The sequence below is a fragment of the Nicotiana tabacum genome, chromosome 10 (assembly GCF_000715075.1).
Source record: "Nicotiana tabacum cultivar K326 chromosome 10, ASM71507v2, whole genome shotgun sequence".
Classification (NCBI taxonomy): domain Eukaryota; kingdom Viridiplantae; phylum Streptophyta; class Magnoliopsida; order Solanales; family Solanaceae; genus Nicotiana; species Nicotiana tabacum.
In genome coordinates this window covers 163,359,869-163,381,577 of record NC_134089.1, presented here as the reverse complement: position 1 = coordinate 163,381,577, position 21,709 = coordinate 163,359,869, and the positions used below count along the sequence as shown (strand labels likewise).

The window sequence follows — 21,709 nt, the reverse complement described above, 5'->3', positions numbered from 1 at the left end:
TGTCCTTTTGTGGCTGTATTTAGATCCTACCTTTTTATTTTACTTTGATCAAATTTTATCAGGTGCTGAAGATGTTACATGCTGATCCACCCCACACCCCCTACCCTTTTGTACTTCTGATGCTTGTTTTATTTGTGCAGAAAATGTGTGGACATCAGCAATATATTTGCTTCAAAAGCAGTAGGGTCATATCTTTCTTTTTCTTTTCTTCTAACTATAACAGATATGAGGAAAGATGAAGACAAGTTGACCATAAGGAAGACGTGTGTGGTGGGATACTATTACCAAACATCCTTATTTGACTTCCGTTATTGTGATTGCATTCAACCTTTTTGCTGAATCTTCAGTGATTATAGTATATTTTGGACGGAAAAGCAGTGTTTCATGCCTTTTGACATTTCTTTCTTTCAATAACCAAATTGTATACGGTAAACTCTTTGACATTGTCCTAAGACAAAAAGTGCTATTTTTAAAACACAAAACTTGGAGAATTTCTTCAATACCAAGTTGTAGGTCACCTTCGTATGTTAACCCCCCCCACCCCTCCAAAGGCGGTTGCTGGAGATATAAATAGAGATTCTAAACTTTTGATTGAAAAGACTTGATACCTATACCGGTGAAAGGTAATGATCCGATAGCGTCCGAAGTGATGTCATTAGAAAATGACATGAGTGATAAAAATCGGAGTATTATCACTTTTAGCCCACGCCAGAAATTATTTACATTCGGTAGCCGAAAAAGTATACAGCATACTTAATGTATATATATACAAAAAATATCAAAAATTTATATATTTTTTCTAATGCAGTGGCTATAAAGTGTCATTTTTCCATAAAAAAATATATGTGAAAAACACAAGGAATGTATGATTAGTTAGCACACGCGTAGGATCATTGGCTCAAGTCATGGCATGGAAATAGTAAATGTTGCATTTGCTTCAATATTTGGAGAAAGAGAAAGCTAATTATTCAAATTTATTTGGATGTAAATTGAAGGAGTAAATTATACGATAATGATAATTATCAAATTTAAACTTTCAAATTAAAATGTAAGTTAATTTTTATTCTTAATAAAGTGATATTAACAAAATAATCTAAGATTAATGAGCAAAATAACAAGTACAGTAAAATCTTAACAGTTACTTTTCAACAAACCAAGCATAACTTGTAGAAAACATTTAGTAAATTTAATCAATAAGTATCAAGATAACACTATTCCCCCGTCCCTTTTTACATTTGACTCGTCAAATAGTTTAAAAAAATAACGAAAGCCTCTTTTGACATGTAAGCTACATATATGAAAAGTAGGGGTGTACAAATAAAACTAATAAATTGCACCAATCCGATAATCCAAGTTAAGCCAATAAAAAAAATTTGACTATGGTTTGGTGTTAGAAAAAAAAATCCGACCATATTTGATTTGCTTTGGTTTTAACTAAAAAAAACCAAACTGAAACCAAACCAACCCGACATTATATGTATAGAAGTTTTAAATATATTTAATACACAAAAATATTTATTGTAGTGTAGTTTATAAATATTTCTTAAGTTTTTTCATAGTTTTATTTTTAACGTATTATTTCAACCTTGGACTTATAATATTTGGATGCTCCAATAAGTTCTATAGTCCATAAATGTTAGTAACTCACATAAATCCCAAATCAAAATCAAATCAATACTAATGCTAATAAAATATAATCAAAGTGTTGGATATCTATTTTTTAATTTTTTCATGGTTTATATAAAATGCATAACTTATTTCTCTTTTAGTGTTTAGTCATGTAAATAATACTTATTAGTCGTACTTATTTTAGCAACTTATTAGTAATTTTAAATTATGTTTGTTTTCATTATGACTTATTAATAACATTTATTCTATACGATTTTATTATCTTTATGTTAAATATTTTAGTACAATGTCTTGACTCATCTCATATTTATGTTATTTTATTGAAAAACACCTTATATAGTTCTGTTACTAGGATTAAAGAAATATTTGAAGCACAAATTCTACGTTTTGTGATATGAAGACTTTATAAAAAAAAAAACCGAAAAAACCCGAGGAAAATCGAGATTAAAAAATCTAACTTTTATTAATTTGGTTTGGTCTTTAAATTTAATAACATGATATAATTAGTTTGGTTTGGTAATTAGAAAATCCGAACTAACCCGATCTATGTACCTATAAAGTAACATATAAGCTACATATATGAAAAGTATAAAAAATATCCTTTTAAGTGAGTGGCGTTGGCCTTTGAGAGTTTGGCGCGTCTTTTCATTCTCTATACGGATGAACTTCTATTTAACTAGTCATATTAATACAGTCAAACCTATTAATAAGAGTGTTGTTTGTTCCGATATTTTTTGGTTGCTATAAAGAAGTGTTGTAATAAAAGACATGTAATATAACATAAGATAAAATTGCTTCAGAGAAAAACTTACTTTTATAGTGAATGACTATTATATAGGGATGATGTTATTAGAGAGTTCTGACCGTACATAAAATAAGAATATTGAGCCCGTTTGGACATACGGATTTTTTCATTTTTTTCCGAAAAATTTCACTGTTTTCGAAATAAGCGTTTGGCCATAAAATTTCTAAATTTCACTTGAAGATGAATTTTAGAATTTTTTGAAAATTTAAAAAACTCTAAAAAGTTTTTTTTTTCAAAATTTTCACTCAGATCACTCACAAAATTTCAAAAACAACCTACAGTTATATTCATGTCCAAACATAATAACATTTTCATTTGAAAAAATGAAATTTTAAGCCCACTATGGCTAAATATATTTTAGAAAGAAAAAATATGATAAAAATATGAAATTTTTGGAACAAGGAAACTATGTCAAGTAGTCTGGTCCAATTGTGGAAAGTTGTCAAATTAAGGTGCAATTGCAGAATAAAGGTATATTCAAGTAATTTGTGGCCCACCTATAAGCTTCAAACCCCCCAAACAACAACAGCACCAAGATTCACTGTTTACTTGTCACTTGTCACTTGTCACTCTCCCTCCCCACCCCCGGGCAAATCGACTTGGGTATCTACAGTGTACGCTACATACTTTCGTTGCACTCCACATTTTGTTAGTGTTTGTGTATGTTGAACGCAAAGATATGTCAATAATGGCCATGGATTTCACTTCCTGCTTGTCCTTCCCATCATCTTTTATCCCTAATGGAAACTGTAGCAGTAGTATCAATTACCGTTCATGCTACAATATCAGCAGTAAGGCCAATTTGTTGAAGCAACAATCCTACTTGAACTCCCATTCGCGAAATTTCAAAATTCATCTTTTTCCTCGAATTGATGCTCAGGTGAAGTAAATTCCGCCATCTTTTCTTGTTTTATGCCAGACCTTTTTTTCTTCTTCTTTCTTTATATATATTTTAGCACCAAATTCCCTAGAAAAGTGTTGTTATTGATAATAATCAGTAGAAATTTATGTATAGGAAGGTGGAAATGGTTGAATTAAAACATGTAGTAGGACTTAGAATACCTTCTGTTAAAAAGTCTTGAAAAAGGCCGTTTCTTTCCATTTGTGGGCAGAGTTAGCTGGTATATGTGCTGGTGGGCAGTAGAAGGTAACCGGTGGAATAGTCTAGGTGTATGCAAGTTGGACCCGACACCAGTCATAAAAAAGGGGAATCTTGAAAGGGAAAAAAGAGGATTTTTTTTTTTTTTTGGGTTAAGAAATGTGCCATCAACTATTTTTTTCATTTTTCCAACTGATTTCAATTTGTTTTCTCACAGTTGGAAGCTGACCAACTAGAAGGTTCAGAAGCTGATCGCGAGTCTGAGGGTTTTCGGTGGCCTTCTCCAAATGATGAAATTTCATTCTGGAAAAGGGAGTTTCCATTTTGGGACCTCAGCTCCGATGATCCCGCTGGAGTGGAAAAGGATGCTGATCTATTGCACATTGTTCACGTGACAGCTGAAATGGCACCTATAGCAAAAGTAGGGGGTCTAGGTGACGTTGTAACGGGACTTGGACGTGCATGTTTAAAGCGTGGCCATAAAGTTGATGTCATACTTCCTTTCTATGAATGTATTCCTAAGCATTTAATTGATGAGCTAGCCTTGATCAAAACTTACAACTCATATCTTGACGGAAACTGGGTAGCCTGTAATGCATATCGAGGAGAAGTTTCAGGCGTTTCTGTGATACTTATTGAACCTTCCAACCACTTTTTCAAGGGAACAAACATATATGGAGGGTCATACAATGAGTTAGAGGCATATTTGTTTTTCAGCCGTGCTTGCCTGGAATTGATGCAGGTATTACAGCCCATAAGTTTTAAATTGCTTCATAGTACATGTATAAAAAGATTAAAACTTACTCCAATTTGACAATTCTATTGAAACTTTTTTGGGTTAATGTTTTAATTCCACGAGTTATTGAGCTACATCTGATCTGTTGGAAATATTTTTGGGTTAATGTGTTTTACCATCAGTTATTGAGCTACATCTTATCGCATGCTAGTTATATACACTTATGCACATCTTTGGACAGCCATGGGAATTTTTATGTGACGGTGGCATGCCAATATGGTTTGCTGCCTCAATCAACTTTAGTCTTAAAATTAGTTGATTAATTGGAGCCTCAATTCAGTAGGTTCTTGATGTCCGAATGTTTCAAAGCTGCTCCAGTGTTTTGAGTTGATGTGTATACAAACAAGGTCGTGACTGATTTTACTGGTCAACAGGTAACAGGAACACAACCTGATGTCATTCATGTACATGAATGGCAGACAGGTGCTTTACCTCTGTTTTACTGGGATATGTACCAATTTCTCTCACTCCAGGTGTGATCTAGGGGCTTCCGTTTTTCATTCTCTTAATTGATCTGGAGCAGATCTATAGTTCGGTAGTTTTAAGCATTCACATTCTGTGCAGAAACCGAGAATTGTATTGACTATTCACAACATGGAGCATTATGGAGAATGCAGGTACACTCTTTTGGCTACAGATGAAGGAAGAAATATGGATTCATGTTTCTAATGTCTTTTATGCTCTGTTTATATTTAACCTCTTGAATGATGGTGTAATTTAGTCCTAGGAGACCATTGCGCACCATAAATTCCCTTGAAAATTTAACAAGATGCACCAATAAAGAAGCTGCAGCAATGGAGACAATGTCTAGGATGGTCTTTTGTCCTCCTTGTGATATTTCATCTCAGTTTGCAGCTGTATGAACCCATGTGTATTCTCTTTTAGTATGTATGTGTGAAATATGTTAATTGTTAATTGCACCTTAGCGAATAACTTTGGAAGGTAATATAGATGAAGGTGATTTAATAATATCCAGATCACCTTGCAATGTAAAGCAATTTGTGTGCAATTAGGGAACTATTATGTGTGTTGTGGAATTCCCATTGTCAATGGCTGCTGATATGCAAGCCATCTGAAAAATCTTTATTCATTTCTGCAAATATACCAAGGGACTACGCTCAGCCCGTTCTTATTTGCCCTGCGATGGATGCACTAACACACCATATTCAAGAGGAGGTGCCATGGTGTATGTTGTTCGCTGATGATATAGTTCTGATTGATGAGACACGAGGCTGCGTTAATGAGGGGCTGGAGGTTTGGAGACAGACCCTTGAGTCTAAAAGTTTCAAGTTGAGTAGGACTAAGACAGAATATCTGGAGTGTAAGTTTAGCGATGCGTCGGGGGAAGCGGACATGGATGTGAGGCTTGACTCACAAGTCATCCCCAAGGGAGGGAGTTTCAAGTACTTTGGGTCAATTATTTAGAGGGATGGGGAGAAAGACAAGGATGTCACGCACCGTATAGGAGTGGGGTGGATGAAATAGAGGTTAGCATCTGGAGTCCTGTGTGACAAGGAAGTGCCACCGAAACTCAAAGGCAAGTTCTATAGAGCGGTGGTTAGACCGGCCATGCTGTATGGGGATTGAAGATGTTGGTTTATGTTTAGTCAACAATGACATGCCAATTGGAAGAGTTGGTGGAAAGAGTTGGTGTGGATGCTAGGAGGAAGCTTCCTTCTTTGATGTCACCCATGACATCAAGAGGAGGTAGTTTGATGTTACCAATGACATCAAGAGGAGGTCTTTACCTCTATAAATAGATGCACTCCTTCATTTGTAGAAGCCATCCCAAAAATAATACAACACATTGTAGTGAGTAGAGAGTTAAGAGAGAAATTCTCTTAAGTGTAATTGGGAACTCTCCCCTTCATTTGTTAATATTAAAAAGACAATTGTTCTCTGGTGGACGTAGGATTATTTTGATCCGAACCACGTTAAATCTTGTGTTCTTTCTTTTACGTTTCCGCTAACAATTGGTATCAGAGCAACATGATTCTTTAACGATCCAAGGAGGAAGAACAAGCAAAGATGAGTTCCATGAAGTTTGAAATTGATAGATTCAGTGGACGCAACAACTTCAATATCTGGAAGATCCAGATGATGGCGTTACTGCGGAGGTAAGGTTCCATCCATGCTATTGACGGAAAGTATCCTAAGGATATATCAACTCTCGACAAGGAGAAGATTGAAGGGGATGCATTGAGTGCAATCCAACTATCTCTTGCACCTAACGTGCTTTGTGAAGTGAGTACGGGTACCGAAGAGACAGCCAAACAGTTATGGGAAAAGCTAGAAGGGCTATACCAAGACCGATCAGTGACAACAAGGATGTTACAACGGCATTTTCACACATTTAATATGGGGTCAGGTACTTCGTTACAAGATCATTTAGATGCGTTCAATAAACTTGTCATGGACTTACAGATTGCAGGAATTAAAAAGGAGGAGGAGACGCTTGCATGTGCTTTGCTATTTTCATTGACTTCAGGATATCGTGATATTGAGAATTCAATGATGTATAGCAAGGAGCCTATCAAGCTTGAGCAAGTGCGACAGACACTTAACTCTAGTGATGTGCGGATACACATTGAAGGAGATAGAGATGACCAGGCAAGTGGGCTCTTTGTGAGAGGCCGGACTAGCCAACAGGAAAAGAGCAAATCAAAGCACAGGTCAAAGTCTCGTGTGAACAAGAAGAATACAGAGTGTTGGGGTTGTGGCAAGAAGGGGCACTTTGAACGAGACTGCCTAATGTCAAAGTCCAAGGAAAAGGCGAGTGCATCCACAGTTGAACAGGTACATGATTTTGATAATGATTATGTACTAACAACATCGTGTAATAATAATAGTAGTTATGGAAACAAATGGGTGTTAGACTCTGCTTGCACTCTGCATATGACGTTCCGAAAAGACTGGTTTAGCAGCTATGAGAAAAGTGGAGGAACCGTAGTAATGGGCAATAATGCAACTTGTGCAATAGTTGGCATTGGCTCAGTTCGGGTTCGCTGCCATGATGGAGTCGTGAGGACTATTACACAAGTCCGTCATGTTCCTGATCTGAAGAAGAATTTGATCTCCCTGAGTACTCTGGATGAACAAGGCTACAGGTACATGAGCGAAGCAGGAACTATAAAGGTGACTAAAGGTTCTTTAGTCATGCTGAAAGGCAAGCTGGAGAACGGCCTTTACACATTGGCTGGAAGCACCATTGTTGGCTCTGCAAATGCATTTACAGTGCAGTTATCTAATGATGACAAGGCAAGACTATGGCACATGAGACTGGGTCATATGAGCGCACGTGGGCTGGAGATGTTGAGCAATCGTAACCTTTTGGAAGGTGGGAAGATCAACACACTTTACTTCTGTGAGCACTGCGTTCTAGGGAAGCAAAAGAAGGTCAACTTCAGCGCTGGCAAACACAAGACAAGAGGAGTGCTGGACTACATCCATTCAGATTTATGTGGTCCCTCTAAACTTCCATCGAAGGGCAAAAAGAGGTATCTTCTCACTTTTATTGATGATTTCTCACGAAAGGTTTGGGTGCATTTTTTGAAGGCAAAAAGTGATGCTTTTGAAGCATTTAAAGAGTGGAAGATTTTGGTTGAAAATCAAATGGAGCGGAAAATCAAGTATCTTCGCACAGATAATGGCTTGGAGTTTTGCAATGAAGAGTTTAATGAATTCTGCAAGGTTCATGGGATCTCAAGACATAGGACTGTCAGGCATACCCCACAGCAGAATGGAGTTGCCGAGAGAATGAACAGAACTCTTCTTGAAAAGGCTCGTTGTATGCTCCTACAAGCCAAAATGTCCAAAGTATTTTGGGCTGAAGCAGTTCACACTGCTGCTCATATTGTCAATCGATCTCCAGCATCGGACTCCGAATGAGGAAAGCTTGAACCAAGGGCTAAGAAGGCCATATTCGTAGGGTATGTGGATGGAGTAAAAGGGTACAAACTTTGGTGTTTGTCTTTACTCAAATTTATAGTTAGTAGAGATGTCACCTTTGATGAATCCTATATACTTGATCCCCGTGAAGTTTCCGTGGAGTTTTCAGGAAACAAGAACGACGAGCAGGTGGAGCTTCCGGTGGAGCTTGCCAAGGAAAAGGATCAAGAGACTCAGGTTAAAGATGAGTCAGAAGATGTAGACCTTGAAGAACTTGTTGTCAATGAACCATACACAATTGCAAATGGGAGGGAGAAGAGGCAGACACGAGAACCGGAACGCCTTATAGATCAAGCAAACTTGATTGCATATGCGTTCGTAGCTGCACAAGAAGAGATTAAGGATCTGGAGCCCTCCTCGTATATTGAAGCAACTTCTTGCAAGGATGCTGTACAATGGCGGTTAGCCATGACTGAAGAGATGGAGTCTCTTCACAAGAATCAGACATGGGTCTTAGTGAAAAGACATTAGGGGAAGAGGACAATTGGATGCAAGTGGGTCTACCGAAAGAAAGAGGGAATTTTTGAAGTGGAAGATGCTAGGTTCAAGGCGAGATTGGTTGCAAAAGGATTCAGTCAGAATGAGGGAATTGACTACAATGAGATTTTCTCTCCAGTCGTGAAGCATATCTTAATTCGCGTGCTACTAGCATTGGTTGCCCAATTTGACTTGGAGCTTCAACAGCTTGATGTCAAAACTGCTTTCTTACACGGTGATCTAGAAGAGACAATCTATATGGATCAGCCTGAAGGTTTCCTAGCTGAGGGAAAAGAAGATCACGTATGCCAACTAAAGAAGTCTTTGTATGGTTTGAAGCAATCCCCTAGACAGTGGTACAAGAGGTTTGATGCATTCATGACTGCACATGAATTATCAAGGAGTGCATTTGATAGCTGTGTGTATCACAAGAAGATGCCTGGTAACTCAATGATTTATTTACTGTTGTATGTTGATGATATGCTTATTGCTGCTAACAACATTACAGAGATAAATGCTTTGAAGATACTGTTGAGTAAGGAATTTGACATGAAGGATTTAGGAGCTGCAAAGAAAATCCTTAGTATGGAGATTTCAAGAGAAGACGGTGTTGTACATCTTTTTCAGAAAAGGTATATTGAAAGGGTTCTCAAGAGATTCAATATGCATACGTGCAAGCCTGTAAGTACACCATTAACTCATCATTTTAATCTTTCAGAGTTACAAATGCCTCAGTCCGAGGATGAGGTGGAGCATATGTCAAAGATTCCTTATGCCAGTGCAGTTGGTATCATTATGTATGCTATAGTATGCACACGTCCAGATATTGCTCAATCTGTAAGTGTGGTAAGTAGATACATGTCCAGCCCAGGAAAGAGGCATTGGGAAGTTGTCAAGTGGATATTGAGATATCTCAAAGGAGCTTCTGGTGTTGGTCTGACCTTTCGAAAAAATGGTGGAGGTATTTCAATTCTCGGTTATGTAGATTCTGACTATGCAGGAGATCTTGACAGAAGAAGGTCCACAACTGAATACATCTTTACCCTCGTTGGCAGTGCCGTTAGTTGGAAGTCGACTCTGTAGTCGATTGCCGCTTTGTCTACGACAGAAGCAGAATACATGGCAGCAGCGGAGGCGGTGAAGGAAGCTATCTGGTTGAAAGGTTTAGTAGCGGAATTGAGTTTGGTTCAGCTGGAATCAACTCTTAGATGTGATAGTCAGAGTGTTATTCATCTAATGAAAAATCAGAGATTTCATGAGCGCACTAAACACATTGATGTCAGATTTCATTTTATTCGAGATGTTGAAGAGGAGGGAACTATCAAGGTCGTGAAGGTTATCACAGACGATAATGCTGCAGATATGTTGACCAAGATAGTCCCACTCGCTAAGTTTGCACACTGCAAGGACTTGGCGGGGGTGTGCATCAACTGATGCAACTCCGAAGAGAACAGTTGTTAGGTGGAGGTGGTATGTTCAACAATGGTTTGATTCTTCTTGTTTCTTACAACGGGGTTAACCAGTAAGCTTAGAAGTTTTGGCCAGAGTTGTTCACACGCACGCTCGAAACGCAAACCAAGGTGGAGATTGAAGGTGTTGGTTTATGTTTAGTCAACAATGGTATGCCAATTGGAAGAGTTGGTGGAAAGAGTTGGTGTGGATGATAGGGGAAGCTTCCTCCTTTGATGTCACCCATGACATCAAGAGGAGGTAGTTTGATGTCACCAATGACATCAAGAGGAGGTCTTTACCTCTATAAATAGATGCACTCCTTCATTTGTAAAAACCATCCCAAAAATAATACAACACATTGTAGTGAGTAGAGAGTTAAGAGAGAAATTATCTTAAGTGTAATTGGGAACTCTCCCCTTCCTTTGTTAATATTAAAAAGGCAACTGTTCTCTGGTGGACGTAGGATTATTTTGATCCGAACCACGTTAAATCTTGTGTTCTTTCTTTTACGTTTCCGCTAACAGGGATGATTGTTGGGCAACCATGAATTCTCATACCTAGAAGATGAAAGTGACAGAAATGAGGATGTTGAGATGGATGTGCGGGCACACTAGGCTGGATAAGATTAGGAATGAAGATATTGGGGATAAGGTGGGCGTGGCTCCCATGGACGATAAGATGCGGGAAGCGAGGCTTAGATGATTTGGGCACGTGCGGAGGAGAAACATAGATGTCCTGGTTAGGAGGTGTGAGCAGTTGACGATAGCAGGTACGAGGAGAGATAGAGGGTGGCCTAAGAAGTATTGGGGTGAGGTAATCAGGCAGGACTTGTCGCGACTTCAGATTTACGAGGACATGGCTCTGGATAGGAAGGTTTGGAGGTCGAGCATTAGGGTTGTAGGTTAAGAGGGAGTCGAGCGTTTTTCTACGTTGTTCCGGGGGCGGGGCCAGGCTGATAATGTTTCGCCGTGGGTTGTTAGTGGTTTATGTAGTTTCCACACTATTTTCTAACTATTTTATATGGCATTATTATTGGTTATTGTTATTGCTTTTACATCTATTTTTATGTTTCTTACGATGCTGATATTATTTTTCTGGCTTTTGTTGTTGTCACCGATCTGTAGTCTATTGTTTATTTTCTTCTTATTGAGCCGAGGGTCTTTTAGAAACAACCTTTCTAGTCCTCCGGGGTAGGAGTAAGGTCTGCCTACACTCTACCCTCCCCAGACCGCACTTGTGGGATTTTACTCGGTTGTTGTTGTTGTTGTTGTTGTTGTTGCAAACATACCAAAGGAAAACTTTGTAGTATGGAATTTTCCAATTGGCTTCTTCTCTGCTATGTTCGTTTGTTGAAGAAAGAGTTGTTCCACTGTTGCCTAAGGATCTCTGCAGGCTAGTCACATATCCAAATAGGCTCAGTTGGTCAGTAGTAGACAGTCTTATCAACCACAGGATTCAAGTAGTGAGGGAAAATTTGCAACTTGAAAGTAAATTTTACAATGACTAGACATGGCAAAGGGGCCGTGGCGGGGTGGGACATTGGGGCTTAAGCTTTTCCGAGCTACAAGTTTAACCTGCCATACCCTGCCCCCTTAGCAGCTTCACCTCTTTTTGACTTGCCTAGACCTGCCTTGCTCCTCCCATTTGCACCAGTTTACTCATTAAAAATTTGTTAATATAAGAAGCTAAAGAGATTAGTTCTCTCAAAAGCTGCAGGGATTTGATCTGTCAAACATACATATTCCTTCTCTGATCTTCTTTTGGTCCAGTTCATTGCTGTGCAACACTTGGAACCGAACTATGCAATGGAGTAAAGCTCAAGTAGTTTTTTTCCTTTTCTTTCTCAAAGAGGCCATGATATTGATCTGCAGCTAAGCTAAAATAATAGGATGTGAAGCTAACCATTGGTAGCTGCTTGTGATGCAACAATGTTTCTTGGATTTACTAAATTCTTCTCATGGACTTCATCTAATTTCTTTGGCAGACAAGAGCAACTCAGTAAGTTTGGTCTTGATGGATCTGCCTATGCAACTGAAGACAAGGTGTCCTCATTTATTCAAAATTTAATCATAATTTGTAGTCTGTTATTTTTCAGTTAAAAATACTACCAGGAATCCAGTGCCTCTGTGTAGTCGTTTATAGCTTTGAATGTGTTATATTATTTTTGGCCACATACTCGTGTGTTCTTTTACCATTAGGGTACAGTTCTTGTTGCTCGAATGAATTTCTTTTGCTCTGTGGCAGGCCGTCGATGATCGCACAGTTGGCCATAATCCAGAGAGGTTAAGTTTGCTGAAAGGTGGCATAGTATACAGCAATGCTGTAGTGTAAGTTAGCTAAAACTTGCTTAGCTACCTAATTTGCCTACAAGGTTTACTCGCTCTTCGTGTGAATATCATTTTCTCCACTTGCATTGGTCACAGTTTAATCAGTCAATTCCCTTTTCATTTCTCCCTAATAAGAACTTTAACCACGCTACTCATGTTCTTGGTTCTCCCGCTTTACTTCTTGGTGCCTCTAATAAGGAGAAGTCCCGAAAAAAGGTTACATCTACTAAGATAACATATTGTTTGTAGTGAAATCATAGCATTTGTAAAGCTTTTGAACATGCGTGGACTATCTTCATTCTTTATGTCATCAGTAACAGAAACCATTTTCTTTAATCTCTCTTCTTAATTTCAGTACAGTTTCACCGACGTATCTGAAGGAGACACTCTGTTCCGGATGGCTTTCTAGTGCTTTGATGCGAAACCGTGATAAGTAATGTCTTCAACACTTGCCTTTGTTACATTAAGTTCTGTTTCACTAATCATGCTTCAGCCTCTCTTTCTGAACCTCTCTGGAAATTAGCATGTGACATATTAAATGTCATGTCACTACCAGTTTTTATGTTTAAGTTGCTTTTTATGTATCTGTTTTCCTAATAAAGCTGTTAAAAACGAGTTATGTGATCATTCAGGTATTCTGGCATTTTAAATGGGATCGATACTGAAATGTGGAATCCAGCAACGGATGTTTATTTGCCTGCTAAATTTGATGGTAATTATGTCTGTGATGTTTTAGAATTACTTGGATACGACTTGCTTTGAGCTACAATTACATATGTTTTTCCCATATGAGGGATGCTAATGTTGGTATGGATTCAAACAGATTACATGTTACTTAACCCAAGGAAATATTAAAAATGGTCACCTCATCCATGTTGGACATGAGGAAGCATGATGAGGTTTACGGGGGTTCATGCAGAGGGTTTTACCAGAAAATTGTCACAATTTTAGTCATCCATCAACAGCTCCGTGGACAACGGAATAAAGTGACTTCAAATTATTTCCCGATACTCATATCTCCAATGTATCTTAATAAAGGAAAACGCAGGAAAGGACATTGATGCAAAATCTATGACTCTAAGACACATTAAGAGGAGATATGGTTTTTGGTCTCGAGTTGTTATCTAGGTTTTGGGGTAATCATAGGGAAAGAAGTAATTGTTTAAAGACAGAGATCCTTGCAACCATAGGAATTTGCATTCTCTTAATGAAACAAAGGATGCTAATAAAACATGTCAGTTGTTTCAAAATATTTGCATTTTATTGGCGCTGTTTGATCTCAGTATCAACCTGCGGATTGACTGTAATGATTTCTCAACTATTTCTACCTATGAAAGGGGGGGGGGGGGATAAACTGATATTATTGCCTTGCTCCACAAGATGCTGTGTTTGCTTTCTTGTTGTCTTCTTCAATAGTTTATATTCTTGAAACTGTGAGACACTAGGAGTTTGCACTTAATAGACATTGCCATTCAATCAGGTAACAGGACAGAGCTGTCAATTAGTTTTCATTCTTTAGTTGTTACATGGACATGATGAAACTGGGAATATTGTGATTTCTAGTTCATATAAAATGAAGTGTAGAGCACAAAGCCCAGAAATGGGATGAGAAAAGTTGGACAATCTTTACATAATCCAACAAATGCAGGACAATCTTTAATAAAATCTTTTTGGCATGTGAACAAGAAGCAACCCTAAGCAAGTCTTTGGGGAATTTCAGACGCTCTTTGATCATAGCTCAGGGGCTTGTATTTAGGCTCTATACTCTGGTTAGACTAGCTTGCTGTTTTCTTGAACCGATTTGCATGGTTACAGGAAATTACCAAACTCTTTATGTTTTCCCTAAAAGCCTCATGCTCCACTCCCGCATATTAATTACGATAGTTGTGTCATAGCTAGTACCAGTCATTGGTCATTGAATCTAAATTGAGTTTATCAAAGTGCGGCGTGATTTGAACTCGACGGTGGAAGAGAAACGTATGCACCTAGAAGTTCATTCCAGTATTTCTACTGAGTCTCCCAGAGATGAGCCCCATCCGGAGAATGTGGCTTTCTCATGGTTAATTTCTCTTGCGAACTACTAGATTTGGACTTTTCCTTTGGAAAATACATTTTTGATTTGTTATGTAACAAGTAAGGATATTTTCTTCAACTCTTCTTATTTCACTTTTGTGTTTTGCAAGCCAGCAAAATTGAAGGGAAGAGGATATGCAAACAATTTGTTCAAAGGGGACTTGGTCTGCCTTTTGAAAGCATTAAACAGAGTGCTTGTGTGGCTGATCAAGTACCTTTGGTTATCTGCATTACTCGATTGGTCGCTCAAAAGGGTCTCCATCTTATCACTCATGCGATCAAGCATGTTGAAGAACTAGTAAGTGTTTATCCCCATCTCATTCTTTTTGGCAAAAGTTCACCTAGACTCGGGAAAACAGCCATCAAATCGGTCAAATGTACACATAAACAGCACATAGGATGCATTTTCTCTATGAAATATTCAGTTGGATGATCATTTATCATTTATGAGCAAAAGAGAGTCATCAAGATGATGTGCCTTACTTCTCCATCACAAGCACAAAATTTGTTAAACTACTCTCTGCACTTCCCAACACAATCCTGTGTATAAACCATGCCAAGTGTGTAGAATCCCGATTCGTCTATCGCCTTTCAAATTTTGATACATATAACGCCCACCAGTTCCCCACCCCGAGGATATAGGGTCACCTGAGCAAGGGGAGTCGGAGAATGCATACTGGCTGTATGGTTCAAACAATACTCAAGTCTACAGAGACAAGCATGCCTCTAATAATGATCTATTATTGTTGCTTTCATCGTGTCAAGTATACTAACATATGTTTTTCGAACTCGCCTTAAAATCTTGGCCAGCTACCGTTTTAGTGCATGCTAAAAAGTTTTATTCCCTTGCCCATTTGAAGCATTTTTTATTGGAAAAGAAGAGCAAGATAAGCCTCCTGTTACTGTTCAAGTTACTAAATACAACTATAGCGCAACACGCAACTTCCAGGTCGTGTTTGTTTTCTCATGTGAAAAAGAAGATTGTCACCTCTTATTGTCACGACCCTAAACCCGGACCCGGTCGTGATGGCGCCTCTCGTGAAGACAAAGCCAGCCGAAACCTCCCATTTTCCGATTTATTAACAATTAAGCATTAAGAAACAGTCGAAACATGATTAAATAATCCAAAGTAGCAGATAATATCATAAATACGCGGAAGAATAACCCAACACAGCCCGATACCGGGGTGTCACTAGTCATGAGCATCTATAAAACCTAATACAAGTCTGAAGAGTCTACAAACTATTACAAATGTCTGATAAGAGATAGAAATGATAAAGAGGGAGAAACACGGGATTGCGGACGTCAAGCAGCTACCTCATGGAATCTGATATCTGCCGGGAGCTCTCAATTCGCACTGGCAGGATCCGCAACGCCTGAATCTACAGACAGGGGTGCATAGAGTAAAGTAAGTACTCCAACTCAATGAGTAACAAATGTAAATAAAGACTGAAAGCAAGAAATCACGTAAGACACAAAATATTCTATAATGAAGCAGTAAATAAGTGAAAGGCAAGTAAATCAGTGAAAGATAGGTAGAATTCTTTAACTCAAATGTAGTTTCATGAAAAGTCTTTTTCAATGATTAAGCAGGTAATTGACAGTCAATTATGAAAAGTAAACACATAAAGGCTCGCCCCTCGGGCACAGTATCAACAAGTCCGCCCCTCGAGCAACATCTCAGAACAGTACCAGCCCCTCGGGCAATCACATAGAACAATACCAGCCCCTCGGGCTCAATCTCACATTACAGTGGGTACCCGCGCTCACTGGGGGTGTATGGACTCCTGGAGGGCCCCCTTACGACCCAAGCGCAATAACAAGCCGCCTCGTGACATCATCACTAGGCCCTCAGCCTCATATCAATTAAGCCACCTTGTGGCGTACATATCTCAGGCCCTCGGCCTCATAATCAGTATCAAATGTTTTCTCACAACATAGGCCCTCGGCCTTACTCAGAAAAAAAATCCTCTCAAGCCACTCGGGCAGTAGTAAAACATGTTTCTCAGCCCAAAATATCATTTAAAAGATCATTTAAGTGTTAAAACAAAGTAAACATGGATGAGTACGAAAACAGTGAAATATAACATGACTGAGTTCAAGTATAAAGTCAAAACAGTGAGGAGGTACCAGTAAAAATCCTCGAAGGGTTCAAATAGTTGGCATAAGGCCCAAATATGACATTCGGCCCAAATAATGATGATAACAAATAGATTTCAATCAAATACGCGGTAAAATCATCAGTCGGGACGGACCAAGTCACAATCCCCAATAGTGCACGACCCCACACTCGTCATCGAGCGTGTGCCTCACCTCAATATAGCACTACGATGTGCAAATCCGGGGTTTCAAACCCTCAAAACATCATTTACAATCATTACTCACCTCGAACTGGTCAAATCTCTAGCTCGCGATGCCTTTGCCCCTCGAATCGGCCTCCACTCGCGTCGAATCTATCCAAAATCAGAACGAGGACGTCAAAATATGCTAAGGGAGCGAAGCCCAAGCGAAAATAATCAAAATACGACACAAATCCCGAAATTACCAAAACCTGACCCCCGGGCCCACGTCTCGGAATTCAATAATTTTTACATCAATAGATTCCTTATCTCCCCACGAGTTCATACATATCAAAAGTTCTCAAATCCGACCCCAAATAGTCCTTCAAATCCCCAATTAAAGGTCTAAGTTTCCAAGCTCTAGTTTCCCCAATTTTCACCCTTAATTTCCATGATTTCTAGCTCTAATCCGTGTAATAATAGCATAAAAACGAGTTTTAAGTCCAAACTCCTCACCTCAATGAAGTTCCCTTGAAATCCCTCTTTCAAATCGTCCAAAAAGCTCCAAAGCCGAGATAAAAATGGTGAAATTAGCTAAAATTCGCGAAGGCTACAATTTATATCTTCTGCCCAGTCATTTTCGCATTTGCGGCCCCTTTTCCGCTTCTATGGTACCGCATTTGCGGTTATTTCTCCGCTTCTGCGAAATCACTTAACTTACGATTTTCCGCTTCTGCGATCCCTCATCCGCATCTGCGACATCGCAGATGCGGTCCATCTCACCGCTTCTGCGGTTCCTGACTCTCTCAGCACTTTCCGCTTCTGCGACCTCCCTTATCGCACCTGCGGTCCCCAATCCGCAGGTGCGGAAATACCAGAAGCAGCACATTCAACAGCTGCAACAAAATTCCAACTTCTCCATTAGCCATCCGAAATCACCCCGAGGCCCCCGGGACCTCAACCAAAAGCACAAACATATCCCAATACCTTATTCAAACTTGTTCCAATCCTCAAAACACCTCAAACAACATCAAATCACCCAAAACACATCAGATTCAAGCAAAACTTTCTAAAATATTTCAAATTCCGCTCTTGATCAAAAACCCAACCGAACCACGTCCGAATGACCTGAAATCTTGCACACACATCCCAAATGACACAACAGAGCTACTACAACTCTCAGAATTCCATTCCGACCCCTATATCAAAATCTCGCCTACCAACCGGAAATCGTCAAAATATCAACTTCGTCAATTCAAGCCTAAATCTAATACGAACCTCCAAAATTCATTCCGATCACGCTCCTACGTCACAAATCACCTCCCGAAGCTAACCGAACCATCGAAACTCACATTCGAGCCCTCTAACACATAAGTCAACATCCGGTTGACTTTTCCAACTTAAACTTCCTTAAAAGAGACTCGATCCGACCAACCCGATACCACATAACACGGATAAACAAAGCATAAAGAAGCAGAAATGGGGAAAAACGGAGCGATAACTCATGAGACAACTGGCCGGGTCGTCACACTTATTATTTCTTCTTGTATGATCTCCTAACGGCAGTTGCAAGTTTGCAACTATCCGTAGGATTTTTTGGCCAGCTGATAGGGTATTAATTTGGCGTTGTAATTGAAGTCTGCTGCTGGCATCTTTTTCAGGGTGGACAGTTGGTGATTTTGGGCAGGGCTTCAGATGGTCGAGTTGAGAGAGAATTTGAAGGTTTAGCAGAATTGGTAACTCAAATTTCTAGACTTGAAAATTGAAATATTCTTCTGGCTGGCATGCTGTGGACATGTACGGTTCTTTTCATCACCATGAGATAGAAAATGGAAGCATCACCACTGATAAGACAGTTCATGGTCACCATTTTAGTTTTCCTTCTCTTTACCATTCTTTTATGATTTTAGGTCGGACTTATTTAATGATTTAGATGTCAGGGTCCATACCAAAGGGCTGCATTTGACCTGAAAGAAATGCCAATTGATAAACCAAAGAGAAAAAGGAACAGAAAAAGAAGAGTAGTGATAGAATTACTCAACTGCACTAATTGCTTATTAATGCATGTTCCCAAGTTCTCCTCTGGAGTAAGCTAGACGTAATAAACAGTTAGTGATTTCATATGTTAACAAATGTAATTCCATCCTGCTTATAATTTCCACCGGTACGTATTTTTCACATTTGAGAGAACGTGTTTTATTTTGAAGGAGTCCAATAGATCTGGTTGTGTTTTTAAACCTTTCTGAATGACCATGCAATGGTGATATCAATTACTTTCTTTGTAGTATAACAAGGGCCCCAACATCCGTATCCTTTTGATGTACAGGTAACTATTTTTGAAAGCCAATTGATTATTTAATATTCCTAACCTTCAAGAAATATTACTGGTAATGTTTATGTATCTTGGTAAAGATTTATTCTTTATCTGATTTAATGAACTTCAAATTATACGAACCACTTGTATACTCTGGATGCATGAGGGAATGATTAACACGACTGATCAATTTTCTTTCAAATGGCATCAATCATGAAGCGAGGAGCTGTCGCATATGCTCTATGCTGCTGCAGACATGGTCTTAGTGCCATCAATGTATGAGCCATGCGGGCTAGCACAGATGATTGGAATGCGTTATGGAGCTGTAAGTACTCTTACTTTTTAAGAATAGTTTGTTTTTCCCATTTTACGTTGTTAAAGCTGGGGAAAATATCTGATTCTTTTTCTGCTTCTGAGTTGACATATTTATATGGTAGATAGAACTTGTCAGAACGGTTTTATTTAAGGCTGTGTGTGTTTTTTGTAAAAGACAAAATGGTGGTTTATCCAATTATTGCTTCCAGAAACATAAAGCATTCCATCTTAAGAAAGAAACAACAACAAGTAATTTTTGCATCTGTTTCAGGTTCCAATAGTTAGGAAGACGGGTGGTCTCGCGGACACGGTTTTTGACTTGGATGATCAATCTCAAGCTGAGATTGCTAATGGGTAACTGTTCAAATTCTTGAAATCCCGTACTAAAAATTGATGCTAGTCGTGCCATTAGCTTTCGAGGATGAATTGGATTCTGGACTTTAACTCTGTGTGTGTGTGTGTGTGTGTGTTTTCTATATCAAGGATGAGAATAAATAGAGGAATTAAGCAACAAATGTGGTATTTGATGTTGATCATCATTCACCTCAATGAAAAACAACTCATGCAGTTGCTTTCTGAGTTTGCATAGGTTTTCTTATTCAAGAAAAATATTCTTACTGATAATACAAGCTACATTGCTAAATTTCAGAGCTAAAGGGGTTTTAAAAAAGAAGTCATGGCGAACCCACTGGTTTCAGCTTAAGTAAATTCAATATAAAGCAACTGTGAAAGAAGTTTAAGGATGGTTGTTGCAGTAAGAGCCATATTTTTTGTGTTGGTTTTGTTTTTTTATAAAAAAAAACTTGTTAGGTGGTGGATCCTTTTTCTGTTTTCCTGTTGTCTTTTTTAATCAGTAAGTTTGACTGGCATTCCAATTATGAGTCTGAAATGGTCAGCATATTATATATGTAGGTTTGTCTTTGAAGGAATTGATGAAGGATCCTTTAACCTGGCTATAGACCGTGCATTTTCTTACTATCGAGAAAGTAAGTCACTTTATCCTTGAATATCCATGTAGTTTTTCTCCTGCTGATTTCCTTCAAAGAATGCCGCTTGACTAGTCCCTCATTCACCTCACAAAACAAAATAAGATTTTGATAGAGAGGATCCGTAGAACTGACTCCAACTACTTTGAGATACAGATTTAATTGTTTGATTGATATGTTGTTCTCAATTATAATGCAGAACCAAATGAATGGAAAGCTATCGTACAGAAAGTTATGCGTATTGACAATAGCTGGAATAATACAGCAGGGAAATACATAGATATCTACAATTCCATAAAAGTGAGGTGAAATAATTTCTCAAGGCACAAATCATTTTGCCATGATCAAGAAACAGAACCAGTTTATCTTTAGTGTATAATTTTCCCTTTGTAATATATTACAGACGCTGTAGTTTCCTCTGCCACCAGTAGATCCAACTTGTAATAAAGGAACAATTAACAAATTTCTCCTGCAGTTTGTAAATGCCTCCCCCTTAATTTCAAATCTCTAATACGGATCAGAAATGTTTGTCCAAGCAATAGAGTTGTATAATCATGTTTAAAATTCAACTGACCAGTTTTTTTAATTCAAATCATGTTAAAGCTTTTTATGTTTTTATCATTGCAACTTTAGTTAACAATCAGGTTGCTGTAGTAAGTATTTGACTTCCTCCTGCGAATAGCTAGTTCAAGTCCAGTTGATTCGTTTGCTAATTTTACAAGGATAGATTATGAAATTGCACAAGTATTATCCAAGTGAGTTTTGTGATTGCAAGTTTCAAAACTTAGTTTCCAACTTGGCAAGTTAATAATCAATGCGTGAGAGTGTGTAGCTGCTTCTCAACTTGAAGGGAGTTAAGGATCTGGCTAAAGTTATGGCTGAGAAAAAATTGGATCAAACTTGATTACTTGTTCATTTACATGTGAAGTTGACTTTCATCTACATGTCGTTGTTGCAATTGAGTAAAGATCATTCTAATCTACAACCGCACAAAAATGGTTTACAAAACAACATTGGTTAAGAAATTTTAGATGATTATTTAATTTGTTGTATAGTGCATAATGTTTTTGCAAAGTACGAAAGCTCATCGAAGACAATTGTAAATTGAATGATGTTGTCCTAAAAATAATATCAAAATTCCAAGTTGTAATGTTCCATTACCTTGTGTGACCACACTAAAATAAATTTGAAATACATTTCAAGCTCATA

General features: G+C 38.4%; 1 protein-coding gene across 3 annotated transcripts; it reads left to right on the top strand.

Annotated features, from left to right (window-relative positions):
- Positions 1-2,851: 2,851 nt before the first annotated feature.
- LOC107766543 (uncharacterized) lies at positions 2,852-21,024 on the top strand. 3 transcript variants are annotated; one of them, XM_075223491.1, is made up of 15 exons: positions 2,852-3,314; positions 3,751-4,275; positions 4,704-4,802; positions 4,894-4,946; positions 12,191-12,248; positions 12,451-12,533; positions 12,889-12,966; positions 13,166-13,245; positions 14,717-14,904; positions 18,547-18,621; positions 19,171-19,211; positions 19,419-19,524; positions 19,786-19,868; positions 20,427-20,500; positions 20,700-21,024. In XM_075223491.1, the coding sequence occupies exons 1-15, from the start codon at positions 3,114-3,116 to the stop codon at positions 20,807-20,809; spliced, it is 1,854 nt and encodes a 617-aa protein (XP_075079592.1). In that variant the 5' UTR covers positions 2,852-3,113; the 3' UTR covers positions 20,810-21,024. The 3 variants fall into 3 exon arrangements, 2 of the variants coding, with proteins under 2 accessions (XP_075079592.1, XP_075079593.1); XR_012695863.1 differs by lacking the exon at positions 19,171-19,211 and having other exon boundaries at positions 2,855-3,314; XM_075223492.1 differs by lacking the exon at positions 18,547-18,621 and having other exon boundaries at positions 2,855-3,314.
- The last annotated feature ends 685 nt before the right edge of the window (positions 21,025-21,709 follow it).

What these genes read in the sequence shown, in the direction of transcription:
- LOC107766543 (XM_075223491.1), top strand. Translation starts at nt 3,114, where the DNA reads ATGTCAATAATGGCCATGGATTTCACTTCCTGCTTGTCCTTCCCATCA. An exon ending in ACCAATTTCTCTCACTCCAG is followed by an intron (nt 4,803 to 4,893) that starts GTGTGATCTAGG and finishes CATTCTGTGCAG; the next exon opens with AAACCGAGAATTGTATTGAC. An exon ending in CAAGCTGAGATTGCTAATGG is followed by an intron (nt 19,869 to 20,426) that starts GTAACTGTTCAA and finishes TTATATATGTAG; the next exon opens with GTTTGTCTTTGAAGGAATTG.